The following is a 25,108-nucleotide window of genomic DNA, read 5'->3' as shown; positions in this document are numbered from 1 at the left end:
CCCCCCCCCGGCCGCCGCTCGCCGCGCCAGGCCGTGACGTCACCCGGGGCCGGGGGCCAAGCCGTGACGTCACCGGGAGGCCGGGGCCGTGACGTCACCGCCCGGCCGGGGAAGCCGCGGCGTCAGCGCGGGCCGGGGGCCGGGGCCGTGACCTCGGCGGGGCCGTCACGGCAGCGTCCCCGCCGGGTGCCCGCTGTCCCCGCGGGGCCGCGCCCGTGGGGAGCCCCGCGGAGCCCCCCGGGGCCGGGCTGCGGGGGGGCACCGGGCGCCTGCGTGGGGCCGGGCGCTGCCCCGGGGACGTGGCACCGGGCAGGGCGCGGGGCCGCAGTGCGCCGGCCGCGTGCGGGCCGCGTCCCGGGGCCGCGGGGAGCCCCCGCGGGCGGCGGCCGGGCCGGGGCCGTGCGGCAGCCCCGGGGAGCCCCCGGCCAGGCCCCGCGCGACCCGCCACGTCCCCCGTGGGCGGCGGGGACAGACCCCGCGCGGCTGCGAGGGGCCGGCGGGGCGGTGCGGGGCGGTGCGGGAGCCCCGGCCGCGCCGGCTGCCTGCAGCCCTGGCCCCCTGCCCGGCCTCTCCGGCTCTCCCCGTCCCTCCTTCCCCGTCCCCGCTGGTGTCCCAGCCTAACGAGAAGCAGATGTGCGGGCGGCGGCGGGGGGCGGGGGGCAGGCGCGGGGGCCGGCGGCGCGCGGCGGTGCCCGGCGGAGGCCGAGGCGGGCAGGAAGCGGGGGGCCCCGGGGACCCCGTCGGGCGGCAGCGCCGGGGCGGCTCTGGCGGCGAGGGGCTGGCCGAGGGGAGGGCAGAGCCGCGCCGTGCCGAGCCGCGCCGCAGAGCCGGGAGGGACGGAGCCGCGACGGGACGCGCCATGCGCTCCTGAGCTGGGCCGTGCCCGCCGCTCCGCGCCGCGCCGCCCGCCCGCCCAGCATGGCCCCCTGGCTCTGGCCGTGCCTCCTGGCCGCCCAGGCCCTGGCCGCCAACTTCCCCCCCAGGTACAGCCTCTACACCGGGGGGGCCGCCCCGCTCAGCCCGGCCCAGGCCACGGCCCCGCAGGGCCCCGCCGCGGCCCACGGCGGTGCCCGGGCCGCCAGCCGGCACAGGTAGGAGCCGGGACCGCCGGGCGGGCCGGGGGGGGGAGCCCCCGGGGCACGGCCGCCGCCCCGCAGCCCTCGGGGGGCCCCGGGAGCGGCAGGACGGCCGCACGTCCAGCGCCGGGAGCCCGGCCGGGGGGCGCCGACGGGGCGGCGGGAGCCGTGCGGGAAGGATGCTGCCCCGGGGCTGCCCCGTCCCGCGGGCACGCGCGGGGATAACGGGCCCCGGGGGCACGCGGGGGGCGCGGGGCGGGGGCTGCGGCCCGACGGGCGCGGGGAGCGGGGGCGGGGGCCCGGCCGCGAGCGCCGGGTGCCGGTGCCGGGGATCCCGGGCGCACAGCCGCGCCTCGCGCCCCGCTGCGGGGTCCCCGTGCCGGGGGGGGCGGAGCAGGCAGCGGGGGCGGGTGAGGGGCCCCGACAGCCCCCGCCCGTGCCGTGCCCTGCGGCGGGGGCGGCGGGGGGCGGCGTGGGGTCAGCTCGTGCCTGCCCCCGGGTCGGGGCTGGGGCTGCGTGGCCGGCCCCGCACCGGAGCCGGGGGTCACCCTCTCGCCGCAGCCACATCAGCGTGGCCGCGTGGGGTGGAGCTGCACCGGAATGTGTCCCCCCAGCCCCACGGCAGCCCCCCGGCAGCCCCAGCACCCTGGGGCAGGGGCTGGTGGGACCCTGCTCCACGCGGGACCCGGCTGCTGGTGTGGGGCTGCCTGGGAAGGGCGCACATGGGCCGGGTATCGCGCGGCCCCACAGAGCGCGGTGGCACAGCGCGGACTTGGCTGGGCTCTTACCCGCGGTTTTGGGGACGTAGCAGGGTGTCCCCAGGGGCTGGGGTGCACAGCGCCCTGTGCCCATGGCTCGGGGGATGTAGAACCCATCTGTGCGCCTCGGGGCCGGTCCCTCTGCTTCGAGTGTCACGGCAGGCAGTCCCCGTGGATGGGGGGCACGGGGACCCGTCCCCGTGCCCTGCGGTTTTGGGAGGGCTCCCGGCCTGTCCCCAGGACGTGGATGTGCCCCGATGCAGCCCCAGGGTGGGCAGTGGGGGCCTGGGCCCCGCGGGCACCATCAGCCAGGGATGATTGGGCACGGGGGGGGGGGGGGGAGCGGGGGGGCCGGGAAGGGAAGAGAAGGGAAGGGAAGGGGGAAGAGGGGGGGCCGTCGGCGCAGGAATTCCCGGCGGCCCCCGGGGAGGAGCTGGAATCCAGCCGGGGCCTGAGGGGAACCAGCCGGGCTGACGGGAACCGGCCGCGGCACTGCGGGGCCCCCGCACTGCTCAGCTCCACGGCACCGCATGGCACAGCACAGCACCCCACAGCACGGCACGGCACCGCATGGCACGGGGAGCCCGCAGCGGGGCCAGGGCTGCCCAGGGTCCGCGCCGTGGGGGGCTGCCCGGGGGGGCCGCGTCGTGTGGGGCTGCTCTGGGCTCGGACCATATAAGGCTGGGCTGGGGCGTCCGCGCTGCGTGGGGCCGGGCCGGGGTCCCGCTCCCTGGGGTGGGCCGGGGGGCCGGGGTCCCGCCCCGCAGCCCGGGCACCACACCCCGTACGGAGCCGAGGGGCCCCGCTGCGTGTTCTGGGGGCTGCAGCCCCTGTGGGGCCCCGCCCCACAGCCTGGTCGGGGTGGGGCAGGCGTGCCCCCCAGGCAGGGTCTCGCCGTCAGGTCTGGCCGGGCGCCGGGGCTTTGTCCCCCACTCGTGAACTCCAGGCTGGGGGGGGCACAGGAGTGACAGCCGGGAGGCGGCTGGGGGACACGGCCCAGCCTGGCTCCGCAGGGCAGCAGCATGGGGCCAGAGCCCCCCCACCCCTGCAGCGTGCAGGGCCTCGCAGCACCCACACGCTCACCTGGCCACCCCTTGCACCCACGAGCAGGGTCCCTGTCCCCGTCCCCACAGGGCTCACTGGGTGCGGGTGGCCCCGTGAGGGCTGCGGTCACTCCCCGCAGTGCCACCGGCCCCTTCCGCGGCTCCTCAAAGGGCCCCGGCGCTCGGGGCTGTGGGGTTGGGCAGAGGTGAAGGGGCTGCGGCGGGGCAGGATCCGGCCCATTAACCCCACAGCACTGGGCTGTGACGGCTGCTACCGGTGGGGCCGGCAGCGCGGGCACCTGCGGGGGGGGGATCCCGCGGTGGTGCCTGGTGCATGTGGGGGGACACCCGGGGTGTGCCGGGGGCTCCGGTGCGTGCCGTGTGGGGCCCTGACGCCTTCTCTGCAGGAACTGGTGCGCCTACGTGGTGACGCGCAGCGTGAGCTGCGTGGTGGAGGACGGCGTCGAGAGCTTCGTCAAGCCCGACTACCAGCCCTGCGGCTGGGGGCAGCTGCAGTGCCCCCGCGTCCTGACGTGAGTGGGGCCGGGCAGGGCGGGGGCGTGGGACCAGGAGCCGGGGGGCAGCGCCCGGGGCCCCCAGCGGCGCGGCTGTTTATCGGCCCCGGGATGTGTTTACTTTTTTGCAAGAGCGCGGTCTCGTCGGCTCGTGGCCGGCGCCTGACCTGCCCCGACCCGGCTTTTCCAGTGGCGCCGCTGTCCCCCCCCCCGGCCAACTGCCCCTCAGCATCAGGGCCAGGGACCCCCGCACCGCCTGGGGCATGGTTTGGGGGCCAGGGGCTCTGCCCAGGGCCCGCGTCCTGCACTCGGGCAGCCACAGAGCAGAGCACCGGGTGCCGTGGTGCTGGGTGCCAGCCCAGTCCGGGGGGGCAGGCAGGATGTGCAGGGGCCGCCCCCTGGAGGGCAGCGAGCGTGGCCACGGCCAGCCCGGTTGTGCAAGAGCCTGGTGCGGTCGCGCCGCCTGGGCCGGCCCGCAGCCTGGGTTTGGTTTTCCTCCCGGCCCCGAGCCTCTTCCTGCAGCGCCTCCGTGGGCAGGGACCGACTGTGGAGGCTGGGGGGGGCAGCAGGGGCCAGGACCCCCCCTGTCAGCAGCGTCCCCTCTGCCCGCAGGTACCGCAGCTTCCTGCGGCCCCGCTACAAGGTGGCCCACAAGACGGTGTCGGACCTGGAGTGGCGGTGCTGCCAGGGCTACTCGGGTGAGGACTGCTCCGAGGGGCCGGCGCAGGGGCCCCCCCTCACCACCACCCGCCCGCGGCCCCGGCCCGGCCGCCCCACGCTCTCTGGCTTTGGCAACCAGCTCAGCGGCCTGGGGGGGGAAGGCAGCGCCGGGGGGGGCCGGGGCAGCACTGCCCCGTGGAGCCCGGAGCCCGCTGGCGGTGGGGAGGCGGAGAAGGTGCAGCAGCTGGAGGAGAAGGTGCGGCGGCTGAGCAAGCAGCTGGAGGAGCTGCAGGCCTCGGTGCAGGCGGGCCAGGAGAAGCTGCTGCAGGACCTGCGTAAGGTGGTCGAGGGCAGCCCAAACGGCAAGCACCCACCCGCCGACGCCGCGCCCCCCGACGTGCGGGAGACGCTCAGCCACATCCAGCAGCACCTGGAGCGCCTGGACGACCGCATCCGCAGCCAGGAGCTGGAGCGGGAGCGGGATGGCTTCGGGGGGAGCCCGGCCCCGGAGGGGGGCCTGGTGGGGGCCGCGCTGCTGCGCGAGCTGGAGCAGCGGGTGCAGGATTCCTGCAGCGCCTGCCTGGCCGGCACCGAGGGGCTGCGGCGGCAGCAGGCGGAGGACCGGGAGCGCATGAGGGCGCTGGAGAAGCTGGTGAGCTCGGTGGACCAGCGCAACCGGGAGGCGGTGGAGACTGTGCAGCGGCACGTCAGCAGCCTGAGCACCCGCCTGGCCCCCGCCGCGCCGCCCGACGAGCTGCGCCGGCGCGTGGCCGAGCTGGAGCGGCGGCTGGACGGGCTGGAGGGGTCGCGCGGCACGGTGCTGGGGCCGGGGCCGGGGCCGGGGCCGGTGCTGGCCCGGCGGCTGTCAGAGCTGGAGGGGCGGCTGAACGCCACGCGGGCTGGCCCCGGGCCCCCTGACACCGAGGGGCTGCGGGGCCACATGGCCAACCTGAGCCGGGCACTGGAGGGGCTGGCGGAGAGCGGGGCGCAGCGTGGCGCCCGCCTGGCTGAGCTGGAGGGGGTGCTGGCGCGCTGCGGGCGGCCCTGCCCGGAGCCCGCTGCTGACGGCCAGGACGGCTCCGCGCTCAGCCGGCTGGAGCAGCGCGTGGAGGACAACGAGGCGCAGCTCCGCACCCTCAGCTCCGGCCTTCGGCAGCTGGGGGCCAGCGGGGCCGGGCCGGGCAGCTCGCTGCAGGCGCTGCGGGAGCTGGTGGGGGAGCAGGGTGAGACGCTGGGGCGGCTGGCGGGTCGGCTGGGGCAGCTGGAGGCAGGGGGGAGCCCCGGTGGGCAGACGCTGGAGGACACCCGCAGGGACCTGGAGCAGCTCCGCAACCGGACGGGCGCTCGGCTTGGGCAGCTGGAGGCCGAGCTGCAGGGGCTGAGCACCACCGGTGCCTGCGCCCAGCCCTGCTCCCCGCTGCGGGAGGAGCTGGAGCGGCTGCGGGAGGAGGTGGGCGCCTGCACCGATGCCTGTGGCCCCCCTGCACCCGACCCCACGGCGCCCGATGCAGAGGAGCCGCTGGAGGGGTTCAGCGTCTTCGGAGGCACGACGCCCTGGGAGCTGCAGACGCTGCAGGGCGAGCTGTCGGAGGCGCTGCTCTTCTTCGGTTTGCTCAACACCACGGTGCAGGAGCTGCAGGACGCCGTGGACCAGCATGACGCCGGCCTGCGTGAGCTGGGCGCCGTGAAGGACCGCCTGGCCGCGGAGCTCGACCGAGTGCAGGCGGAGGTCGCCGAGCGCGCAGCCGAGAGCGAGGAGCGGCTGGAGGGGCTGGTGCGGGACCTGGTGCGCGCGGGCCCCGGGGGCTGCCCGGCCGGCCTGGAGCCCAGAGTGGCCAAGCTGGAGGGCGTCTGCGAGCAGCTGGAGGTTGTGTCGGGAGGGCTGCGTGGCGTCCGCGAGGGGCTGGGCCGGCATGTGGCGGGGCTGTGGAACGCCCTGCGGGAGCTGAACGGCACAGCCCGCACCCACAGCGCCCTGCTGGAGAAGGCGATGCAGCTCCCGAACCGCCTCGGCGCCCTCAACGCCAGCTTCCAGCAGCACCGCGCCGAGATGCTCAACCTCACGAGCAGGGACCTGACCGGTGCGCGGCGACCGCGGGAGCAGGGACGGGGAGAGGGGGCACGGGGATGGGGAGAAGGGGGCGAGGGGTTGGGGAAAAGAGGGCACGGGGTTTGGGAGAATGGGGCACCGCTCGGGGGAGAAGGGGACACGGGAAGGGGCAAAAGGGCACGTGGGGATGGGGCATGGGTGTACAGAGGAAGGGGGCTGCAGGAGGTGGGGATGGGGGAACAAGGGGCAATGGGCTGCAGGGACAGGGTCTGAAGACGGAGCACGGGGACGATCACAGTGCCATGACGCGTGAGGGTGTGGGGATGCCAGGTCCCAGGGCTTTGAGCATTGGGGCTGTGGGGTATGGGGGTGAGGGGGCACAGGACCCCAGGCTGCAGGCTATGGGGCTGGGATGCGTGGGGACATGGGGACCCAAGTTACGGGAGCATGAGGCTTGGTGCGTGGGGACATGGGGGCCTCAAGTCATGGGGACGTTGGGCTGTGGGGTGAGGGGACAGGGCTCTAACCCGCCCCCCTTCCCTCAGGCCCCCCTGGGCCCCCCGGACCTGCGGGCCCCATGGGGAAGATGGGCCCCCCTGGCCCCTCTGGGCCTCCTGGCAAGGACGGAGAACAAGGCCCCGTGGGCCCCCCAGGTACGGAGCAGCCCCTGTGTCCCGGCAGCCTCCAGCAGTGGGGCTGTGCCTGCCTGGTGCTGGTGTGGCCAGGCTCGTGCCGCCTGCCCACCCTACAGTGCCGTCTGTCCCTTCCCTTGCAGGTCTGCAAGGAGAGAGAGGTAGGGCCGGGGTGTGGGGGGGGGGTACGAGGGGCGGGGGTTAGGGGGCTGCGGGATGGGTGTTGGGGGGGGGGCTGCAGTGGCCGCTGGGGCAGGGGGAGTTGGGTGATGGAGGCGGAGGGGCTGGGGACGTGGGGCATGGGTGCAGTCGCGGGGGCGGGAGTGCAGGGGTCTGGGGGTGCCGTGGGGGCACCGTCCTGACGCCACCCCCAGGCGCCGTGGGGGAGCCGGGCTCCGTGCCCCACATCGCCTTCTCGGCCGCCCTGAGCACGCAGCGCACGGAGCCGGGCACCGTCCCCTTCGACCAGGTCCTGCTCAACGACGGCGGCGCCTACGACCCCGAGACGGGTGAGTGCCGGCCCCGCGCCTGGCCGGGGTGGGGGGGCTGTGGAGTGGGTGGGGGCTGCGTGGGCACGGGTGAAACACGGGCCTGGGGTGCCATGAAGGGTGGGGGTGTCCTCAGGGGCGCAGCGATGGCTTTGGGGTGAAATCGGGCAACCCAGGGGCTGCAGTGTGAGTGTGGGGTACAGCGGGGTGGCTCGGGGACACGATGATGGCCGTGGGGAGTGGGGGGGGCTGAGCTCCTGCTGGGGGCACCATGGGGCCCGGGGGCCGCCCTGCACTGACACCGCTGCTGCAGGCACCTTCACGGCGCCGCTGAGCGGCCGGTACCTGGTGAGCGTGGTGCTGACGGGGCACAAGGGCGAGAAGCTGGAGGCGGTGCTGTCGCGCTCCAACCAGGGCATCGCGCGCCTGGACTCGGCCGGGTACCAGCCCGAGGGGCTGGAGAACCAGCCCGTGGCCGAGCACCAGCCCAGCCCCGGCTCGCTGGGCGTCTTCAGCCTCATCCTGCCGCTGGAGGCGGGCGAGACGCTCTGCGTCGACCTGGTGGCGGGGCGCCTGGCCCACGCGCCCGACGAGCCCCTCACCGTCTTCAGCGGTGCCCTGCTCTACGACGCCGAGGGCCCCTAATCGCCCCCCCTCACACCCACCCCTCTCCGCCCCAAGGCTCCTGGACCCCCCCAACGTCCCCCTGCACCCACGCGGGGCCCCACCCACTCCCCCCGTCCCGTTATTTATCAGCACCCCCCACCCTCGCTCCCACACCGCCACGCGTCCCTCACCACCTGCCCCGGCCCCCCCACACCGCCCCGCGCCCCCCCCACAATAAAGATGCGGCACCGGGTTTTGTACCCCTGTCTCCCGCCTCCTTCCTGCCCCCCACGCGCTTTATTGCCCCCCGTGGGCCGGGGGCAGCCCCTGGGCACTGCCCTGGGCCCGGCAGTGCCGCAGCGGGGGGGTGGGGGGTGCCCAGGCCAGGGGTCCGGCTGCCATCAGAAATCCTCATCCCACCCCGAGAGCTCGTCCATTGCCGGCGTCCGGTCGACCGAGAACCGCTTGAAGTTGGTGTAGGGAGGGCCCTGGGGGTGCGGGGGTCAGTGCTGGACCCTCCTGCCCCGTGCCCCCCCCCTCCCCCCAAGGCCCGGCCGCACCTGCTTGATGAGCCAGAGGGTGGGCGCCTCCAGCTGCTGCAGGGCGAGCTTCTTCCACTTGAGGGTCCCAAACCACCTGGGGGGGGGGGTGCTGCAGGAGGGGCCGGGGGGCAGCATTTCCCCCCCCTCCCCCCCCCCCACCCCTCACCTGTGCTTCTTGATGCCGCGGATGCCGGTGGCCGTGTTCCCCAGGCGCTGCCCCGGACGGCGCCTGCGAAAGGGGCTGGGATGGGGCAGGGGGCGCAGGATGGGGCTCCCCAGGGCACCCCCACCCACAGGGCTGCCCCCCCAGCCCCCCCCCCCGGCCCCCAGACCTGCAGAGCTTGGCAATGAGGGAGCAGGCGGCCTCGCTGAGGAAAGCAGGGAAGGAGAAGATGCCGTCCAGGATGCGGCTGTAGATCTTCTGGGGGTCAGCGCTGTGGAAGGGGGCCCTGCGGGGCACGGGGGCGTCAGGCCTGGCCGCGGGGGCGGGTGGGCTCGGCCCCAGGGCGCGCTCACCTGCCCACCAGCATCTCGAAGATGAGGATGCCCAGCATCCAGAAGTCGACGGCGAAGTCGTGGCCCTCGTGGCGCAGCATCTCAGGCGCCAGGTACTCGGGCGTCCCGCAGAAGGAGTAGGTCTTCTCCCCGCGCTCCAGCTCCTTGGCGAAGCCGAAGTCCACCTGCGGTGCAGGAGCTCTCAGCCGGCCCCACGCCCGCAGGGACCCGCAGCGCCCTCGCTGCTGCCCCCCTGCTGCCCCCCCACGGCACCAGCACCGTGCCAGCACCCCCAGCCCGCCCCGGTACCAGCTTGACGTAGCCCTGCTTGTCCAGCATGAGGTTCTCGGGCTTCAGGTCGCGGTAGACGATGCCGTGGCTGTGCAGGTACTCCAGGCCCTCCACCACGCAGGCGGAGCAGAACACGGCCACCGGCTCCTCAAAGTAGCGCCTGCAGGGCAGGGTTCCGTGCTCGGCACAGTGCGGTGCGGCGCGGCACGGCACAGCACGGCATGGCATGGCACAGCACGGCACAGCACGGCACCACACGAGGCAGCAAGGGACAGCACGGCACAGGGCAGTACGGCACAGCACAGCACATCGCGACGCAGCACGGCACATCCCTGCCCGCCCCAAGCCCGTGCCCCCCGGCCCCGTACACCTCGCGCAGCTTGGTCCACAGCTCGCCGCCCTGGCAGAACTCCAGCAGCAGGTAGACGTGCTGCCTGTCCCGGAAGGTGCCAAAAAACCTGCGGGCGGCAAGCATCAGCGGTGCCTCGGCGTGGCGCTGAGCCCGGCCCCGCTCTGCCGGCCCCGCTCACCCCACGACGAAGGGGCAGTGGCTCTGGGCCAGCACCCGCCGCTCCGTGCGCACGTGCTCCTGCTGCTGCGTCCGCACCACCCAGTCCTTGCGGATCCGCTTCAGCGCGAAGAGCTGCTCGCGGCACCGCACCTGCGGGCAGGGTTGGCCGTGGGCACCGGGATGGGGACGGTCAGCAGGGGGTGCCCGCAGGCCAGGCGTGGCTCTCACCAGCTCGACCCTGCCGAAGCCGCCGGTGCCCAGGACGACGCGCTGCCCCTGCTTCTGCCCTTCCTCGTAGCGCACGGCCACCAGGTCCTCCAGCCGCACCGCCGGGGACGGCTGCCGCAGGCTCGGGGACCCCCAGCCCCTGTGGGGGGGGGAACCACAGCCCTGCAGCACCAGCACCAGCGGCCGCCTGCCTGTCCCAATCCCATGCCCACCCCTGTCCCCGTCCCCACCTGCACCCCCATCCCCGTGCCCAGCCCCATCCCCGTCCCACACTGACCGCCTGGGGTCCGCTGGGGCCGGCACCTCTGTCGCAGCCGCGGTTCTGCAGGGAGAAGCAGCCCCGGCTCAGCCCGCAGCCCAGGAGCCCCCCAGCCCGTCTGGGACGGGCATGGCGCGGCAGGACCCCACAGGGACCCGGGGCCGTGCGTGAGGCCAGGAAGGGGCTGTGGGAGGTCCATGGGGGGGACACCCCCCCCCCCCTTGGAGATCACCCAAAGCTGCCTGGACGTGGGGCTGGGCACCCTGCTGGGGTGGCCCTGCTGGCGGGAGGATGGGACAGGGACACCCAGAGGTGCCCCCAGCCTCAGCCAGCCTGGGGGGGGGGTGGGGGTGGAGGGGGCTGGGATTCTGGACACCTCACATGGGGCCACACGTGGCACCATGGTGAGCACGCGCCGGGGCCGTGCCGTGGGGCTCGGCGGGAGCAGGACGGTGCCTGTGCCTGGCGGTGCTCCCGGGGCAGAGTCCAGGACCCGCTGCTGGCGCCACGTCACTGCTGCCGTCCCTGCCGGGCGCCCAGCACCCACCCAGCCAGCACCCACGTGGGGACCCCGCAGGGGCACGGACACTCACGCGTCTGAGTCGTGCCTGGGGCAGAAGGGGATGATCTCCAGGAAGTCTCTGTGGGCAGAGCGGGGTGTCAGTGGGGCAGGCAGGTCCCGGCCATGCCCCAACAGGGATGGGCTGCAGGACACGGGGACACCCACTCCTTGGCCACCGTGATGCAGGTGACGTGTCCCTGCGCCTGGCAGGTCGCTGTCCGGCGGATGTTCCTGCACGGAGAGACCGGTGGTCACGGAGGAGGAGAGGGGTGTGCGCGGAGGAGCAGGTGCGAGAGCTCCACGTGCACAAGAGCAGGCGTGCGGGCACACGCACGGAGCGCAGACGAGCTGCCTGCGGCCCCAGGGCACCTACTCCAGCAGCGAGAGCTCCCCGAAGTGCTCGCCGGCGCCCAGCACGCGCAGCAGCTTCTCCTGCCCGTCCACCCGCCGGCTCACCCGCACCTGCGAGGGGACGCGGGGCCGGGCTGAGCGGGGCAGGGGGCACGGCCCTGCCCCGCGGCGCTGCACCCACCTGGCCCTTCAGGATGATGTAGAAGCTCTCCCCCTTGTCCCCCTCGCGGATGATGACGTGGCCGGGTGCGAAGGAGCACTGCGGGCATGGATGGGGCGCTCGGGGCTGCGCTGGGCAGAGGACCCCGTCCCGCACGCCCCCCCTCCCCATGCACGCACCTCCTCCATGGCGTCGAGCAGCTTGGAGAGGTGGCTGTCGGACAGGTCCTGCAGCCAGTGCACCCTGCGGCAAGAGGTGGCTGGGCCCGGGGCCGCTGCAGCCCTGCCTGCACCCTGAGCCCTGCACCCTGAGCCCTGCACCCTGCACCCTGTGTCCTGCACCCTGAGCCCTGCATCCTGCACCCTGAGCCCTGCATCCTCCCCGAGCTCCAGAGCCCGGCGCAGCCACAGGCAGGATAGGGCTGGGGCTGGGGTTGGGTGAGGATGATGACAGGAGCAGGGACGGTGACGAGGTTGGGGACGAGGATGGGGAGGTGGACTGGGACTGGGCTGGGGGTGGGAATGGGGATGGGATGGGATGGGATGGGATGGGATGGGATGGGATGGGATGGGATGGGATGGGATGGGATGGGATGGGATGGGATGGGATCGGACGGGATGGGATCGGACGGGATGGGGTGGGATGGGGATTGGACGGGGTGGGGATGGGCCTGATGACAGTGACAAGGCCAGGGCTGTGCAGTGGCTCTGCGGCCAGGGCTGATGAGAGGGGATGGCACCTCGAGGCTCAGGGCTGGCCGCGGGGCCGGGGGTACCACGGAGGGGCAGGGGGCAGGGGCCCCACTCACGTTCGCAGGGAGTCCAGGATCTTGGCCCGCCGCTGCTTGGCGCTGCTGGTGGTGATGGCGCGGTACCGCTGCCGGTCGATGGCCCAGAGGCGCACAGGGCTGAGCGCTGGGGCACAACGGGTGTCAGGGGGGGCTGGGAGTGGGGGGGGGACAGAGCGGGGGGCTCGGCCCTTACCCTGCACAGTGGCGGTGCGCTTGCAGTGGTACAGGATGGCCAGCTCCCCGAAGACATCACCCGGCCCCAGCGTGCGGAGCTGCTGGCCCCGCTGCGTCACGCTCAGCTGCCCCTCTGCAGGGAGGCAGCACGGAGCAGGCGGCCTCGCGGGTGCACAAACACACGTGTGGGCATGTGTACGTGCACGCAGGTGGCCTTGCACACGTACCCTACACACGTGCGTGTCACGGCCCCCGCAGTGGGTGCACTTGCAGCTGGTGTGCAGGGGTATGTGCGGCCGCTAAGGGGCAACGCAGCCCCACGCGTGCATGCACAGGGCACTGGTGCCCACGGCAGGTGCAGCACGCCCAGATGCGTGCCCCCACACATGCACACCCCCGCGGGCACGTGCACACCCCAGCCCGCGCCCTGTGCCCGCTCCCACCTGCCACGATGTACATGGCGGTGCCCTCGTCGCCCTCGGCCAGCACCGTGTCCCCGGGGCCGTGCTGAACGGGGACGAAGCTCTGGGCCAGCGCCTCGGGGCAGCCCTCGCCCAGGCGCCGCAGGAAGTCGCTGCGTCCCATGGCCTCCGCGATCAGGCTGAGGTCCCTGGGGACAGGGGGATGCGGGGACAGCGGTGGGGCAGCCCTGGCCCTCGTGCACCCCCTCTGCCCCTCCTGAGGTACCTCTGTGACGGGGGGCTACCGGGCAGCTGGAGCAGGGCGTCGCTGGAGAGGGGCTCGGGAACGATGGCGGTGCCCCGACGGTGCGGCCAGCCCGGGGGTGGCTCTGTGTCTGGCAGCGCCCTGGCATCGCCCGAGCCCCGCGCCACGCGCTGCAGGAAGTCGCGCTCCTCCTGCAGCCGCAGCTCCCGCAGCTGCCGCTCCATCCCGCACCGCTGCCGTGCCTGGGGGGGGGCACACAGCGTTGGCAGGGGGCTGCCCGGTGCCACCCGGTGTGGCTGCTGCACCAGCACCACGGGGAGAAGGGAGAGGTTCCCGCGGCACGGGGCAGGGCCGCACACCGCACGGCTCAGCACACCTGGGCACAGCTGGGCGTGATGCGGCTGGGGACGCCTGGCACCACCGGTGCCCGCAGCGCTCCCCACCATGCCCGGACCCCCACCCGCAGCCCGTGCACCCGGCCAGGCCCTGCAGCCGCACGGTGCTGCGCCCGGCACGCCCTGCCCGAGCAAAGGTTGCACCGCCGGGCCGGGGCCAGGACAGGGCTCAGCACCCCCCCCTCCACACACCCCCCCCCCCACACACACACATGGCCACTGCCCCCACACGCACACTCGGCCCCGGGACGTGGCCACTGACTGGGGCTGGCCCAGTGCCCCGCCACGCGCACGGCCCCTACCTGTGCCATGCACCCTCCTGCGCCTGCCCCTACCCGCGAGGCCGCTGCACCCAGCCCCGTGACACATTAACCTGCCCACGGCGCTCCCCCGAGGCACGTGCCGAGCTGCGCCCAGCACGCAGCACCCGGCCCGCACCCGGCCCGCACCCACCAGGCACCCGTCATGCACGCACCCTGCACCCGGCCTGCGCCACCATGCACCGGGCCTGCAACAACCTGCACCTGACCTGCACGCACCCTGCACCCAGCCTGCACCCACGATGCACCCACCCTGCACCTGACATGCACCCGACGTGCACCTGGCCCGCACCCACCCTGCACCCAGCTTGCACCCACGATTTACCCAGCCTGCAGCTGACCTGCGCCCACCCCGCACCCACCCCGCACCCACCCCGCACCCAGCTTGCACCCACCGTGCGCCCACCCCGCACCCACGATGCACCCACCCTGTGCCCCCCGCGCCCCGCGGGGCCGTGCAGGTGCCGGGGGCAGCTGTGCACGCGGGCAGTGCCCCTGCGAGGTGTGCACGTGCACGAGGCGTGCCCGCCGGGCACACGAACGGCGCGTGCCCGCGCACCCGCTCCGGGGGGGGGGGGGGGGGGGGCCTTCCCGCGCGCTCCCGGCACGGGCCACTCGCGCGCACGGGCACCCTTGGGGGCGTGGCCACAGGGGCGTGGCCCGAACGGCCCCGCCCTCCTGCCGACCACGCCCCTCTCGGGAGGACCGGGCGGGGTTGCGGGCTGTGATTGGCGGGGGGGAGGGGCGTGGCCGGGCGGCGGGCCCTGATTGGCGGGGCGGGGCGGTGGGCGGGGCGGGGGCCGGGGCGGGGCCGGTGCGGTCCCGGAGCGGGGCGCAGCGCGCAGAGCCCGGCGGCGCCCAGCATGGCAGCGGGGGCGGCGGCGCTGCGGGACCCCGGGGCCGGCCCCGCGGCGGAGAAGCGGATCCTGTGCGTGGGGCTGGTGTGCCTGGACATCATCAGCGTGGTGGAGGCGTACCCCGCCGAGGACACCGACACCAGGTACCGCGGGGACCGCGCCGACCGTGCCGAGCCGGGACGGGCCGTGGCTGAGCCGTGCCCGAGCCGAGCGGTCCCGAGCCGAGCCGTGCCGTTGCAGGTGCCTGTCGCAGCGGTGGCAGCGGGGCGGGAACGCCTCCAACTCGTGCACGGTGCTGGCGCTGCTGGGAGCCCCCTGCGCCTTCATGGGCTCGCTGGCCCCCGGGCACGCTGCCGAGTAAGTGGGTGCGGGGACAGGGTCGGGGCTCCCCGCAGCCCGGGGGGGTCCCGGGGCCGCCGTGACGCTGCAGCGGCCCCTGTGTCTCGCCCCGGCAGTTTCGTCCTGGCAGACCTGCGGCGCCGCGGCGTGGACGTGCGCCATGCGGTGCTGCAGCCCGGCGGCCACATGCCCACCTCCGTCGTCATCGCCAGCGCCAGCCGGGGCACCCGCACCATCCTGCACGCCAGCGGGTGCGTGGCCGCCCTGACCCTGCTCTCTGTCCCCCAAGTTTCATCGTGGCGGACTTCCAGCGCCGGGGTGTGGACGTGACGCACGTGGCCTGGCAGCCCCGCGGGGACGTGCCATGCGCCTGCTGCGTTGTCAACGCCGCCAGCGGCTCCCGGACCATTGTGCTCTACGACACGTAAGGGTGTCGCGCCCCGCACAGCCGCCAGGGCAGCCTGACCGGGTGATTCTCCGTGATTCCGCACACACAATCGCTGTCAATCGTCCCCGGGCTCCACAGCCCCCAATCACCCCCCCGCTGCCGCCGTGATTGGCGGCAGCATCGTGCCCAGCTGCGTCCCACGCTGCAGGACGGCGGCACGGCCCCGCTGCGGGCGAAGGGCTGGTGGCCCCGCGCTGCCCTCGAGGTCGCCCCGGGGCACGGCGGCGCCGTTAATCATTCACCCGCCCGCCCCGCGGAGGGGGGACCTCTGCCCGGGGCAGAGTCGAGGCGCGGGGCTGCCCTTCGTCCGCGGGGGGGCCCGCCGCGCCCGGCCCCGCCTGACGGCCGGCCCCACAGGAACCTGCCCGACGTGACGGCCCGCGACTTCGCACGCGTCGACCTGGATCGGTACCACTGGATCCACTGGGAGGTGCGGCGGGGCGGGGCCCGGGGGCGGGGCCCGGGCGGAGGGGGCGGGGCCCGGGCGAAGGGGGCGGGGCCACCCTAGAGGGCGGGGCGGAGGGGCGGGGCCGGCGCAGTCACGTGGCCGGTGCCGCCCGCAGGCCCGCAACGCGTCGGAGCAGGTGCGCATGATCCAGCGCGTGGAGGAGCACAACCGGGCCCTGCCGCCGGCGCAGCGCATCCGCACCTCGGTGGAGGTGGAGAAGCCGCGGGAGGAGCTGCTCCCCCTGCTGGCGCACGGCGACGTGGTACGGCCCGCCCCGCCCCCGCGAGGCGCGATTGGTCCGCTGGGGCTGGGGGCGGGGCTACGGGGAGGGGGCGGGGCCAGGGGTCTCGGTGGGGCTGGGGGCGGGGTCAGTATGGGGGCGGGGCTGGGGGCTGGGGGCGGGGCTTGGGGCTGCCCCGCGGGGGTCGGGGGCGCCTCCGGGGCACGGAGGGGCCGTGCCGGGGGGGGCCGTGCCCGGGGGCCGGGCGCTGACCCCCCCGCAGGTGTTCATCAGCAAGGACCTGGCCAAGCACTTCGGGTACCGGTCGGCGCCAGAGGCGCTGCGGGGGCTGCGCAGCCGCGTGCAGCCAGGGTAAGGGGGCCGGGCCGGGGGGGCGCAGGTGGGTGTGGGGCAGGGGGCGCGGGGGGGGGGGGGGCGGGCTGCGGGTGCGGCACGGGGACAGGAGGGGGTGGGGGGCAGGGGCCGGTTCTGGTTGGGGTTGGGGTCCCACCCCGGCGCCCCCTCCCCGCAGGGCCACGCTGATCTGCGCCTGGGCCGAGGAGGGGGCCGACGCCATGGGGCCCGGCGGGGAGCTGGTGCACGCGGACGCCTGCCCCCCAGAGACCCTGGTGGACACGCTGGGGGCTGGGGACACCTTCAACGCTGCCGTCATCTTCGCGCTCTCGGGAGGTGGGCATGGCCCTGCAGAGCCGGGGGGCCACATCCCCCAGCAGCCCCCCGTGACCCCAGCGTCCCCCCTGCCCTCCGGCATCCCCCGCGCTCCCCGTCCCCTCACTCCCCCCCGTCCCCAGGGCAGAGCCTGCAGGACGCGCTCAACTTCGGCTGCCGCATCGCGGGCAAGAAGTGCGGGATCCAGGGCTACGACGGCATCGTCTGAGCCGCACGTGCGGCTGTCACTGCCCCCCACCCCGCAGCCTGGCCCCCCTCGCCCTGCTCCCAATAAAGTTCCTGGGTGCCCCACCGCTGTCTCTGGTGCCAGGCCCTGAGGAGCGCCGTGCCCCCACCCTACCAGCACCACCGCAGTGACCACAGCGTGAGTGGCAGCTCCTGTATTCCTCGTCCCGCCACGTTACAGGGGAAAACGCGTGTGTCCTGGCCCCCCTGGGACCTGCTGCAGCTGGCCCTGCCCTAGGCATGTGGGGGACCCCAAATCCCTCTGCCCCAAGCAGGCACCCAAACCATTGCTCAGCTGGGGCACTGCACCCCACAGCCTGCGGGGCAGCATCGCTGGGGCCAGCAGGGGGCAGGGAACCACGACAGCGCCAGGGTCACAGCCCTGCCTGGAGCCCCCTACCACCTACATCTCTCCAGGGTCCTCCCAAGCGGGGGCTGCCTCTGCCCTGGGGACTTCATCCTTGGGGGCTTCATTCTCGGGGGCTCCCTCCACCTCCATCACTTCACCCTGGGGGGCTCCAGCCCCAAGGTCTCCCTGCCCCTCTGGGTGGGCAGCGTTGTCTGGCAGCCCCTGCCCCTCTGCTGGGCCAGGCTCTGGGCTGCTTGCCCCCACACCCACTCCAGGCATCTCATCCACCGTGGGTGTCTCCACTCTTCCCCCGGGCCCCTCCATGTGTCCCCCCATCATCCCCTCCTGGCCAACCTCCGCTCCCACCGGCAGCTCCCCTGCAGGTCGCCGTTCCCAGCCAGGCAGCAGCAGCTCGGGGGGGTCCAGCAGCCCGTCCCCGCTGCGGTCCTGCCTCTCCAGGGCACGGTCCACCAGCACAGCCACCTGTGGGGATGGGGACAGGGTGAGAGCCTGTCCCACTCCCCCAGCTCCCCACGGGGTGCAAGGCCCCCCTGGACCTACCGCCTCAGGGCTGGGCTGCCCCGTGCCCCCCTGTGCCAGCACCGCTCCCAGCAGCTGCAGCAGCTCCAGCCCGTCCAGGCGCCCGCTCCGGTCATGGTCATGCAGCGCAAAGAGGTACAGGAGGGCTGTGGGGTGCAGAGCGCCATGGGGCCAGGCTCCGTGGGGCTGGGACATGTTGTCCCAGCCCCCTGAGGCACCCCAGCCCCACGTACACTGTTTGTCCTTACCCTGCTCCCGTGTCATGTCCTCTGCGTTCTGCTCCGGCTGCCCCAGGCTCCTCACCGCACGCTGCAGCAGCCTGGGGGCATCGGGGCTGGGGATGCGTGCACTGCCCCTGCCCCACAGCCTGCCCCAGGACTCCCCTGCCCCACGGCCGGCCAGGCAGTGCCTGTGCCCCGCAGCTCCCCCCGGCTGGGTGTCCCCCCCGTGCCGCCCTGGGCAGCAGCTCCCCCCCACCCCCAGGCACTCACTGCAGCGCGGGAGGCTCCGGGCTCAGCGGGTCAGGACCAGGATCGGGCCTCATGGCTGGGGGAGCCTCTGGCCTGGGGCGGGAAATGGGGGGGGGGGGTGGTGTCCGTCACTAGGTCACCTGTGCCGCTGGGTGGGGGCAGCAGCGGGGCCCCTCTGCCCCCGCCAGGCTCCCAGCATTGCCCCACGCACCCACACCATGCCCCCCCCTCCCCCGGCCACCGCAGCCCCGAGCTGCTCCCCTCCCTGTGCGCCCTGCGCCCCCCACATCCCCCCCCCGCACGCCGTCTGCACCTTCGCATCTCACCCACACCCACGGCACTCTGTGCCCCCACCTGCACCCCGACCCCCCCGCCGTGCCCCCCCTCCAGGCACCCCCCCGTACCTGTGCCCCCCGTCCCTCGGGGCCGCGCAGGCGGCGGGGAGCAGCAGCAGCAGCAGCGGCAGGAGCGGGGCCGCCCGCGGGGTCCCCATCGCGCACCCGGGGCACAGCGGCCGGGGGGGGCGGGCGGGGGCGGGCCCACGCGGGGCGCTGCCACGCGGAGCGGGGCGGGGGCGGCAGCGGCGCGTGGCACCCGCCGGGCCCCGGGACGACGCGGGACGGCGGCACCGGCCCTGCACGCGCAGGCTGCGGGCACGGAGCTCACGCCGCGCACCCCGTGCACGCCCCGCGCCCCGCGCACGCCCCGCGCGCGCCCCGCTGCCCCCGCTCCCCGCAGCCTCCCCGCACGCCCGCAGCACCACGGCCGCGCCCGCCCCCCGGCGCCCCGCGCCCGCTCCCCCGGCCCCGGGCTCGGCTCCCGGGGCCGCTCGAGGAGCCCGCCCCGCCCCGGGGCCACGTCGCCGCCCCGCGGGGCCCCTCCCGCGCCAGCAGCGCGGGAGTTAACCGGTACCCTCGGGTGTGCCCGGCACAAAGATGGCCGCCGGAGCCACACGCGCCCGGCTCGGGGCGGGGCCAAGGCGAGTAGGGGCGGGACCAGAGGGCGGGGCCGCGGTGGGCGTGGCCGGTGTGGGCGGGGCCGGGCAGGCGGGGCCGCGGTTCCCGGCGGGCCGCGATGCCGGCGGAGGAGCCGCCCGGTGCCGCCGCCCTCGCCCCGCTGCTGCTGGCGGCCGCCGCCGCGGCGCTGCTCGGCCTCTGCTGGGCGGGGGCGCCGAAGGTGGGCGCGGGGCCGGGCGGGGGGCGGCGGCGGCGGGGACCCCCCTGACAACCCCCGGCTCTCCCCGCAGCGCCCCGTGCTGGCCGGCGGCCCGCGGCTCGTCGCCTTCCTGCGGCGGCGCTGCCCGGCGGTGCGGGCCCCGTTCCGCCCCACGGCCTGGTGCCCCGAGGGCCGCCTGCAGACCGTGCTCCGCGCCCTGCTGCAGTCCTGCCCGACCGTCCGCTACCGCAGGTGAGCCCGCGGCGGGGCCGGGCCGAGCCATACCGGGCCGGGCCGGGCCGTCCCGCGCCTGACGCCGCCGCCCCGCAGCGAGTCCATCCGCACGCCCGACGGCGGGCAGCTCGTCCTCGACTGGGCCGATGGCTGCGCCCTGCCCGCCGCCCGCCCCACCGTGCTGCTGCTGCCGGGGCTGGCGGGCAGCAGCCAGGCCAGCTACGTGCTGCACATGGTGCACGGCGCCGCCCGCGCCGGGTACAGGTGAGTGCCGGGGGAGGGGGAGCCGCCCCACCGCCCCGCTGCCCCCTCTGACACCTCTCTCCCCCAGGGCCGTCGTGCTCAACAACCGGGGCTGCCGGGGCGAGGAGCTGCTGGTGAGACCCTCCCCGAGCCCCCCGCCCGCGGGGCAGGGGCGCTGCAGGGCCGAAACCCGGCTGTGCCCCTCCCTGCCCAGACCCCCCGGACCTTCTGCGCCAGCAACACGGAGGACCTGGAGACGGCCGTCGCCCACATCAGGGGCCGGTACCCGCACGCCCCGCTGCTGGCTGCCGGCGTCTCCCTGGGCGGGTACGGGATGGGGCGGACGCCCCGGGGATGACGGTGGCCGCGGCCCCCCCTGACCCCGGTGCTGGCACAGGATGCAGCTCCTGAACTACCTGGCACGGAGGGGCCGGGCAGCGGGGCTGGTGGCGGCCATGGCCGTGTCCCCCTGCTGGGACCCCCTGGAGTCAACAGTGTCGCTGGAGCAGCCGCTCAACGCCCTGCTCTTCAACCGCCGCCTGGCCGCCAGCCTCTGCCAGCTCGTCCGCAGGTGGGGGGCAGGGGGCTACACGCCAGGACCGGGGGGCACCAGCGGCACCACCCGTCACTGACCCAGGCTCATTGCAGGCACCGGGCGGTGATCGGGGACAAGGTGGACATGGAGCACATCCTGCAGGTGGAGCCCACCCCCGAGGCCCAAGTGCCACCTGGTCACGGAATGGTTTGGGTTGGAAGGGACCTCAAAGCCCCCCCAGTTCCAACCCCCTGCCATGGGCAGGGATGCCACCCACCAGATCAGGTTGCTCAAGGCCTCGTCCAACCTGGCCTTGGACATCTCCAGGGACGGGGCACCCACAGCCTCTGAGCAGCCTGTGCCAGTGCCTCACCGCCCTCTGAAGAATTTCCTCCTAACCTCTCATCTAAATCTCCCTTCATTTAGTTTAAAACCATTCCTTCTCGTCCTATGATTATCCACCTGAGCAAAAAGTTGCTCTCCGTCTTTTTATAAGCCCCCTTTAAGTACCAAAAAGCTGCAGTGAGGTCTCCCTGGAACCTTCTCTTCCTCAGGCTGAACATCCCCAGCTCTCTCAGCCTTTCTTCCTAGGAGAGGTGCTCCAGCCCCTTGATCATCTTTGTGGCCCTCCTCTGGACCTGTTCTAAAAGATCAACATCCTTCTTGTGCTGGGAGCCCCAGACCTGGACGCAGCGCTCCAAGTGGGGGCTCACGAGGGCAGAGCAGAGGGGGACAGTCACCTCCCTCGCCCTCTGGCCACTCCTCTGTTGGCGCAGCCCAGGACGCGGTTGGCCTTCTGGGCTGCGAGTGTGCTGCTGGCTCACGTTGAGCTTTTTGTCCTCCAGAACCCCCAAGTCCTTCTGTGCAGGGCTGCTCTCAGAGAGCAGTCTGTGCTCGTGCCTGGGGCTGAGTGCCCAATGTCCCCCCGCTGCAGGCTCGCACCATCCGGGAGTTCGACGAGCGCTACACGGCGCCTGCCTTCGGCTACAGCAGCTGCAGCGAGTACTACCGGGCAGCCAGCCCCGCGCGCCGGCTGCACCGCATCCGCGTGCCCCTGCTCTGCCTCAACGCCTCCGACGACCCCTTCTCCCCCCTGCACGGTGAGCGGGGCCGGGGGGCTGGAGCTGGCCCCGTTGGGGGTGGCAGCGGCTGACCCCCGCCCGCTGGCACCTCGCAGCCATCCCGGTGGAGGCCGCCTGGCGCCTGCCCCACGTGGCACTGCTGGTGACGGCCCACGGCGGCCACATCGGCTTCCTGGAGGGCCTCTTCCCCCGCCACGGCACCTACATGGACCGCGTCTTCACCCAGTTCATCACCGCCGTCTTCGAGCACGGCGAGGAGCTCCAGCAGCTAGAGGAGGGTGGGGATGGGTCTGCGGGGCAGGACGCTGCCTGACACCCCCAATAAACCCACTCGCGCTGCAGCAGCGTGGCCGTGAGCCAGGCAGGGTGAACAGAGCACGAGCACGGGGAGGGCTGAGCTGCCTGCACCCCCCCCACCCCCCGCTGCCCCAGCACAGACGGGGCCGGCGCTGCCTTCACGCTCCGGGTTTAATGGGGGCAGTGGGGCAGAGGGCTGGACCCAGCCCAGCCGGCGGCACGCTGCGCCCCGGGGCCGGCCCTGCGCCGCACTGCAGCCCAGCACGCTCCCCCCGGCCGGTGCCCAGCGCCAGCAGGGCGGCTGGGTCCGGGTCCAGGTCCCTCATCTGCCCCGCAGTCCGGGGGGTGCCGCGGGGGGGTCAGTCCTGGCCCCGGGGCCTAGAGGAAGCCAGGGAAGGCGAGCTGCAGCAGCAGGATGGTGGCCACGATGAGCCCGGCACAGAGCAGCAGCAGCAGCCAGACAGGGAGGGAGCCTGCGGAGGAGAGCAGGGCTTGAGGAGGGTGCCCGGGGGTCCTGCTGCCTCTTGTGCATGCAGGACGGGCTGCCACGGCCCCGCTGCGGACACGGGTGCAGGAGCTGCGCCACCTACGTCGGCCGGGGAGCAGGTGCAGCTTGCAGCGGCTGTCGACAGCCACGCTGAGCAGGGCGGCCTCGTTTCCTGCCAGCAGCTCCCGCCCGCGCTGGCTCTCGGGCATGAAGGCGACATCGGTGACGACGATGCCGTGCGCCTCCTTCACGTAGTAGAGCCTCTGCAGGGGTAGCAGGGAGGGCGGCCCGGTCACCTCAGCCCTAGGGGCAGGGCAACCCCCGCACCCCTCCCCGCGCCCCTGCTCACCTGCAGCGAGAAGGCGATGTGGATGGCCACAGAGCCCGTGACGGTGCCCAGCCCCAGGAACGTGCCCGAGTCGCTGCGGAGGCAGGGGGACGGTGAGCGGGAGCCAGCACGGCCCCGTGCCCGCACCCAGCCCCGCGCCATACCTGACGGAGAGGCAGGACACCACCTCGCTGCCGCAGGGCCGCGTGAGCAGTGGCAGGAAGCTCCTCCCGTCCCACTTGGTCAGGTAGCAGGGCGGGGGGCGGCGCTCCCGCTTGTGGGGCACCTGCACCGTGTAGAGCCGCAGCGCCCCGGCGTTGTCCTCCACCGCCCCGAACCTGCCGCAGGAGAGCACAGGCTGACCCGGTGCCGGCACTGCTGCTCCTCGCAGCTGCAAGGGGAGCGTCGGGGCCGTCCCTACGTTCGGCATCGCCACCGCTGACCCCAGTGGCAGGACTGGGGCGCTTTGGGGGTCCAGGACCATCCCCTCCCCAGACCTGGACCTAGCCGCCATCAGCACGTGTCGGGGCCCTCACCGGCAGGCCTGGTAGCGGTACGCCTTGTCGGGGATGCCAGGCAGGTTCTCGTTCCAGCACAGCCCCGTCACCAGCTGGTCCCGCTGCCACACGCAGCACTGGAAGTCCCGTCCCGCCGTCACCACCTGCGCAGAGGAGGTGCGAGGAGGACTCGAGCAGCGGGGCCAGGGCAGGCTGCTGCCGCCTGCCGCCTCCCAGCCACCGCCCACCTTGTTGTCAGGGCCCAGCGCGATATCCTCGATCTCCCCGTCGTGGGCTTTGAACTCCAGCGTCTTCTTCATGCTGGGGAACTGTGAGAACAGAGCACGTGTCGGAGCCGCGGCCCATGGGTGAAGTCTTCCCTGCCAGCCACACAGCGTGACGGCAAGGCAGCGCCTGGCCCTGGCTCCCGCGCCCCGTGCCCACCTCCCAGAGGCGGAGGAAGCCATCGGCTCCACCGGTGACGAGCAGGGAGCAGTCAGCGTTGAAGCGGACGGCCTTCTGCAGGGCGTCGGGGCTGAAATCCGTGCGGACGCTGTGCAGGCTCTCCACGGTCACCTCGCTCGTCTGGTTCTGCGTGTCGCCCTGCGCTGCCGGGCTGGGGCCCTTCCGCTTCCGCGGCCCCTTCTCCCCACTGGCTGCAGCGGGGAAGGCAGTGCTGACCCTGACGCAGCCCCGCGGGGCAGCCCGGAGCTCCCGGCCCCGCGCCGTCCCCACGCCGCCCCTGCCCCGGGGGATGCAGGCTCTCACCGTCCCGTCCGGCCGCGCCGCGCCCCGGGGGCGGCTGCAGGCTGAAGCGCAGGATGTGGCAGTCGGCGTCCTGCCCCGCCGCGATGAAGTCGTCCGCCAGCGCCATGGTCATGGTGGCGCGGGTCTCGGTGTCGTGCGAGTGCAGCAGCGAGGCGCTGAGCTGCCCCCCGACCTGCTCCAGCTGCAGGAAGTGCTGCGGGCAGGGCGAGCGCGGCCTCAGGGCTGGGCACCGGCAGGGGGCTGGGGGGGGCGGCCCACCCGGTGCCCCTGCACCGCCCCACGCTCAGCCGGGCTGCCCCGCAGCCCCAGGACCCCCATTCTGGCCCGGTACCCAGGTATCCCGGTACCCCCATCCTGGTCCCAGGACTCCCATCCCAGCCTCGGTATCCTGGTACCCTGGTATCCCCATCCCTACCCAGTACCCAGGTACCCCGGTACTCCCATCCCAGCCTCATAGCCCCGTTACCGTGGGACCCCCACCTCGGACTGGTACCCCGGGACCTCCATCCTGGTACCGCCATAGCGGCCCTGGGACCCAGGTACCCCGGGACCCCCATCGCAGTACCGCGGTACCCCGATCCCAGTACCCCCATCCCGGCCCAGTACCCAGGTACCCTGGTACCCCCATCCCGGCCCCGAAGCCCCGGTACCCCCATCCCGGTACCCCGGTACCCCGATCCCAGCACCCCCATCCCGCCCCGGTACCCAGGTACCCCGGTACCCCGGTCCCACTTCCCCCATCCCGGCTCCGCAGCCCTGTTACCGTGGTACCCCCATCCCGGCCCGGGACCTCGGCGCCCCGATCCCGGCACCCCGATCCCGGCCTCGGTTCCCCGGTCCCCCCACCCCGTCTCCCCGCCCCCCGCCCGCAGGCCCCACACCGCCCAGCCCGTCCCGGCCCCGCACCACGCCATTGCGGATGCCGGTCTTGGCGGCGCCGCCGCCGCCGGCGGTGATGGCGATGGGGCGGCGCGGGTGCAGGCGCACGGTGTACAGCGGGAAGGGCGCGCGGTACAGCTCGGCCGCCCGCCGCGGCGACATGGCTGCGGGCACACGTCAGCGCCCCCGCGCCGTGCGTCACCAAGCCCCGCCCCCCGCCCGTACGCCCCGCCCCCTGCTATTACGCCCCGCCCCCGCCGTCCCGCCCGCGGCCACGCATGCGCAGGGCGGGAGCGCCGCGCACCGGGGAGCACCGGGCGGGACCGGGGCGAACCCCCCGCAACGCTGCCGGCCGCGGGGGCTCGGGGCCGCGCTCCCCGCTCAGCTCCGGCCCCGCCGCCCTGCCCGGCATCGCCCGCTCCCCCCCCGGCCTCCCGTTCTCCGC

The 25,108-nt window shown here is 74.7% G+C and overlaps 6 protein-coding genes across 16 annotated transcripts; 3 read left to right on the top strand and 3 right to left on the bottom strand.

Annotated features, from left to right (window-relative positions):
* The first annotated feature begins 675 nt into the window (after positions 1-675).
* EMILIN1 (elastin microfibril interfacer 1) lies at positions 676-8,088 on the top strand. The gene is made up of 7 exons (XM_080584273.1): positions 676-1,091; positions 3,285-3,410; positions 4,005-6,133; positions 6,648-6,755; positions 6,878-6,895; positions 7,109-7,243; positions 7,536-8,088. Exons 1-7 carry the CDS (start codon positions 919-921, stop codon positions 7,865-7,867), a joined length of 3,021 nt encoding a protein of 1,006 aa, XP_080440399.1. The 5' UTR covers positions 676-918; the 3' UTR covers positions 7,868-8,088.
* LOC308191643 (cGMP-dependent protein kinase 1-like) lies at positions 8,080-13,960 on the bottom strand. Of its 9 annotated transcripts, XM_080584276.1 has the most exons (19): positions 12,879-13,430; positions 12,635-12,801; positions 12,211-12,324; positions 12,036-12,141; positions 11,407-11,470; positions 11,249-11,326; positions 11,090-11,178; positions 10,882-10,947; positions 10,748-10,795; positions 10,173-10,217; positions 9,896-10,034; positions 9,687-9,817; positions 9,525-9,614; positions 9,175-9,316; positions 8,887-9,050; positions 8,703-8,819; positions 8,537-8,599; positions 8,389-8,464; positions 8,080-8,316 (listed from the first exon to the last, which is right to left on the bottom strand). In XM_080584276.1, the coding sequence occupies exons 1-19, from the start codon at positions 13,301-13,303 to the stop codon at positions 8,230-8,232; spliced, it is 2,211 nt and encodes a 736-aa protein (XP_080440402.1). In that variant the 5' UTR covers positions 13,304-13,430; the 3' UTR covers positions 8,080-8,229. The 9 variants fall into 9 exon arrangements, with proteins under 9 accessions (XP_080440402.1, XP_080440403.1, XP_080440404.1 ...); XM_080584277.1 differs by adding an exon at positions 13,555-13,960 and having other exon boundaries at positions 10,748-10,947; positions 11,090-11,326; positions 12,879-13,099; XM_080584278.1 differs by having other exon boundaries at positions 10,748-10,947; positions 11,090-11,326; positions 12,879-13,099; positions 13,234-13,432.
* Positions 13,961-14,347: 387 nt separating this feature from the next.
* KHK (ketohexokinase) lies at positions 14,348-16,865 on the top strand. Its single transcript, XM_080584294.1, has 8 exons — positions 14,348-14,572; positions 14,670-14,786; positions 15,058-15,192; positions 15,574-15,646; positions 15,780-15,926; positions 16,168-16,256; positions 16,417-16,574; positions 16,697-16,865. Exons 1-8 carry the CDS (start codon positions 14,436-14,438, stop codon positions 16,780-16,782), a joined length of 942 nt encoding a protein of 313 aa, XP_080440420.1. The 5' UTR covers positions 14,348-14,435; the 3' UTR covers positions 16,783-16,865.
* Positions 16,866-16,939: 74 nt separating this feature from the next.
* CGREF1 (cell growth regulator with EF-hand domain 1) lies at positions 16,940-18,822 on the bottom strand. Its single transcript, XM_080584295.1, has 5 exons — positions 18,563-18,822; positions 18,180-18,251; positions 17,937-18,007; positions 17,710-17,834; positions 16,940-17,631 (listed from the first exon to the last, which is right to left on the bottom strand). The coding sequence occupies exons 1-5, from the start codon at positions 18,649-18,651 to the stop codon at positions 17,203-17,205; spliced, it is 786 nt and encodes a 261-aa protein (XP_080440421.1). The 5' UTR covers positions 18,652-18,822; the 3' UTR covers positions 16,940-17,202.
* A 105-nt stretch (positions 18,823-18,927) lies between these two features.
* ABHD1 (abhydrolase domain containing 1) lies at positions 18,928-21,748 on the top strand. 3 transcript variants are annotated; one of them, XM_080584291.1, is made up of 9 exons: positions 19,176-19,334; positions 19,405-19,565; positions 19,644-19,811; positions 19,879-19,924; positions 20,005-20,117; positions 20,188-20,361; positions 20,439-20,487; positions 21,260-21,425; positions 21,503-21,748. In XM_080584291.1, exons 1-9 carry the CDS (start codon positions 19,233-19,235, stop codon positions 21,718-21,720), a joined length of 1,197 nt encoding a protein of 398 aa, XP_080440417.1. In that variant the 5' UTR covers positions 19,176-19,232; the 3' UTR covers positions 21,721-21,748. The 3 variants fall into 3 exon arrangements, with proteins under 3 accessions (XP_080440416.1, XP_080440418.1, XP_080440417.1); XM_080584290.1 differs by having other exon boundaries at positions 18,928-19,334; positions 19,405-19,811; positions 19,879-20,117; XM_080584292.1 differs by lacking the exons at positions 20,188-20,361; positions 20,439-20,487 and having other exon boundaries at positions 18,928-19,334; positions 19,405-19,811.
* A 108-nt stretch (positions 21,749-21,856) lies between these two features.
* PREB (prolactin regulatory element binding) lies at positions 21,857-24,888 on the bottom strand. The gene is made up of 9 exons (XM_080584293.1): positions 24,691-24,888; positions 23,785-23,977; positions 23,461-23,672; positions 23,265-23,345; positions 23,056-23,180; positions 22,684-22,857; positions 22,541-22,613; positions 22,295-22,454; positions 21,857-22,177 (listed from the first exon to the last, which is right to left on the bottom strand). The coding sequence occupies exons 1-9, from the start codon at positions 24,823-24,825 to the stop codon at positions 22,083-22,085; spliced, it is 1,248 nt and encodes a 415-aa protein (XP_080440419.1). The 5' UTR covers positions 24,826-24,888; the 3' UTR covers positions 21,857-22,082.
* Between the last annotated feature and the right edge of the window lie 220 nt (positions 24,889-25,108).

This window comes from Anser brachyrhynchus (genome assembly GCF_964034855.1).
Source record: "Anser brachyrhynchus genome assembly, chromosome: 3".
In the NCBI taxonomy this organism is placed as follows: Eukaryota; Metazoa; Chordata; class Aves; order Anseriformes; family Anatidae; genus Anser; species Anser brachyrhynchus.
The sequence above is the reverse complement of the archived record's forward strand: the minus strand, read 5'-3'. Positions and strand labels throughout refer to the sequence as shown.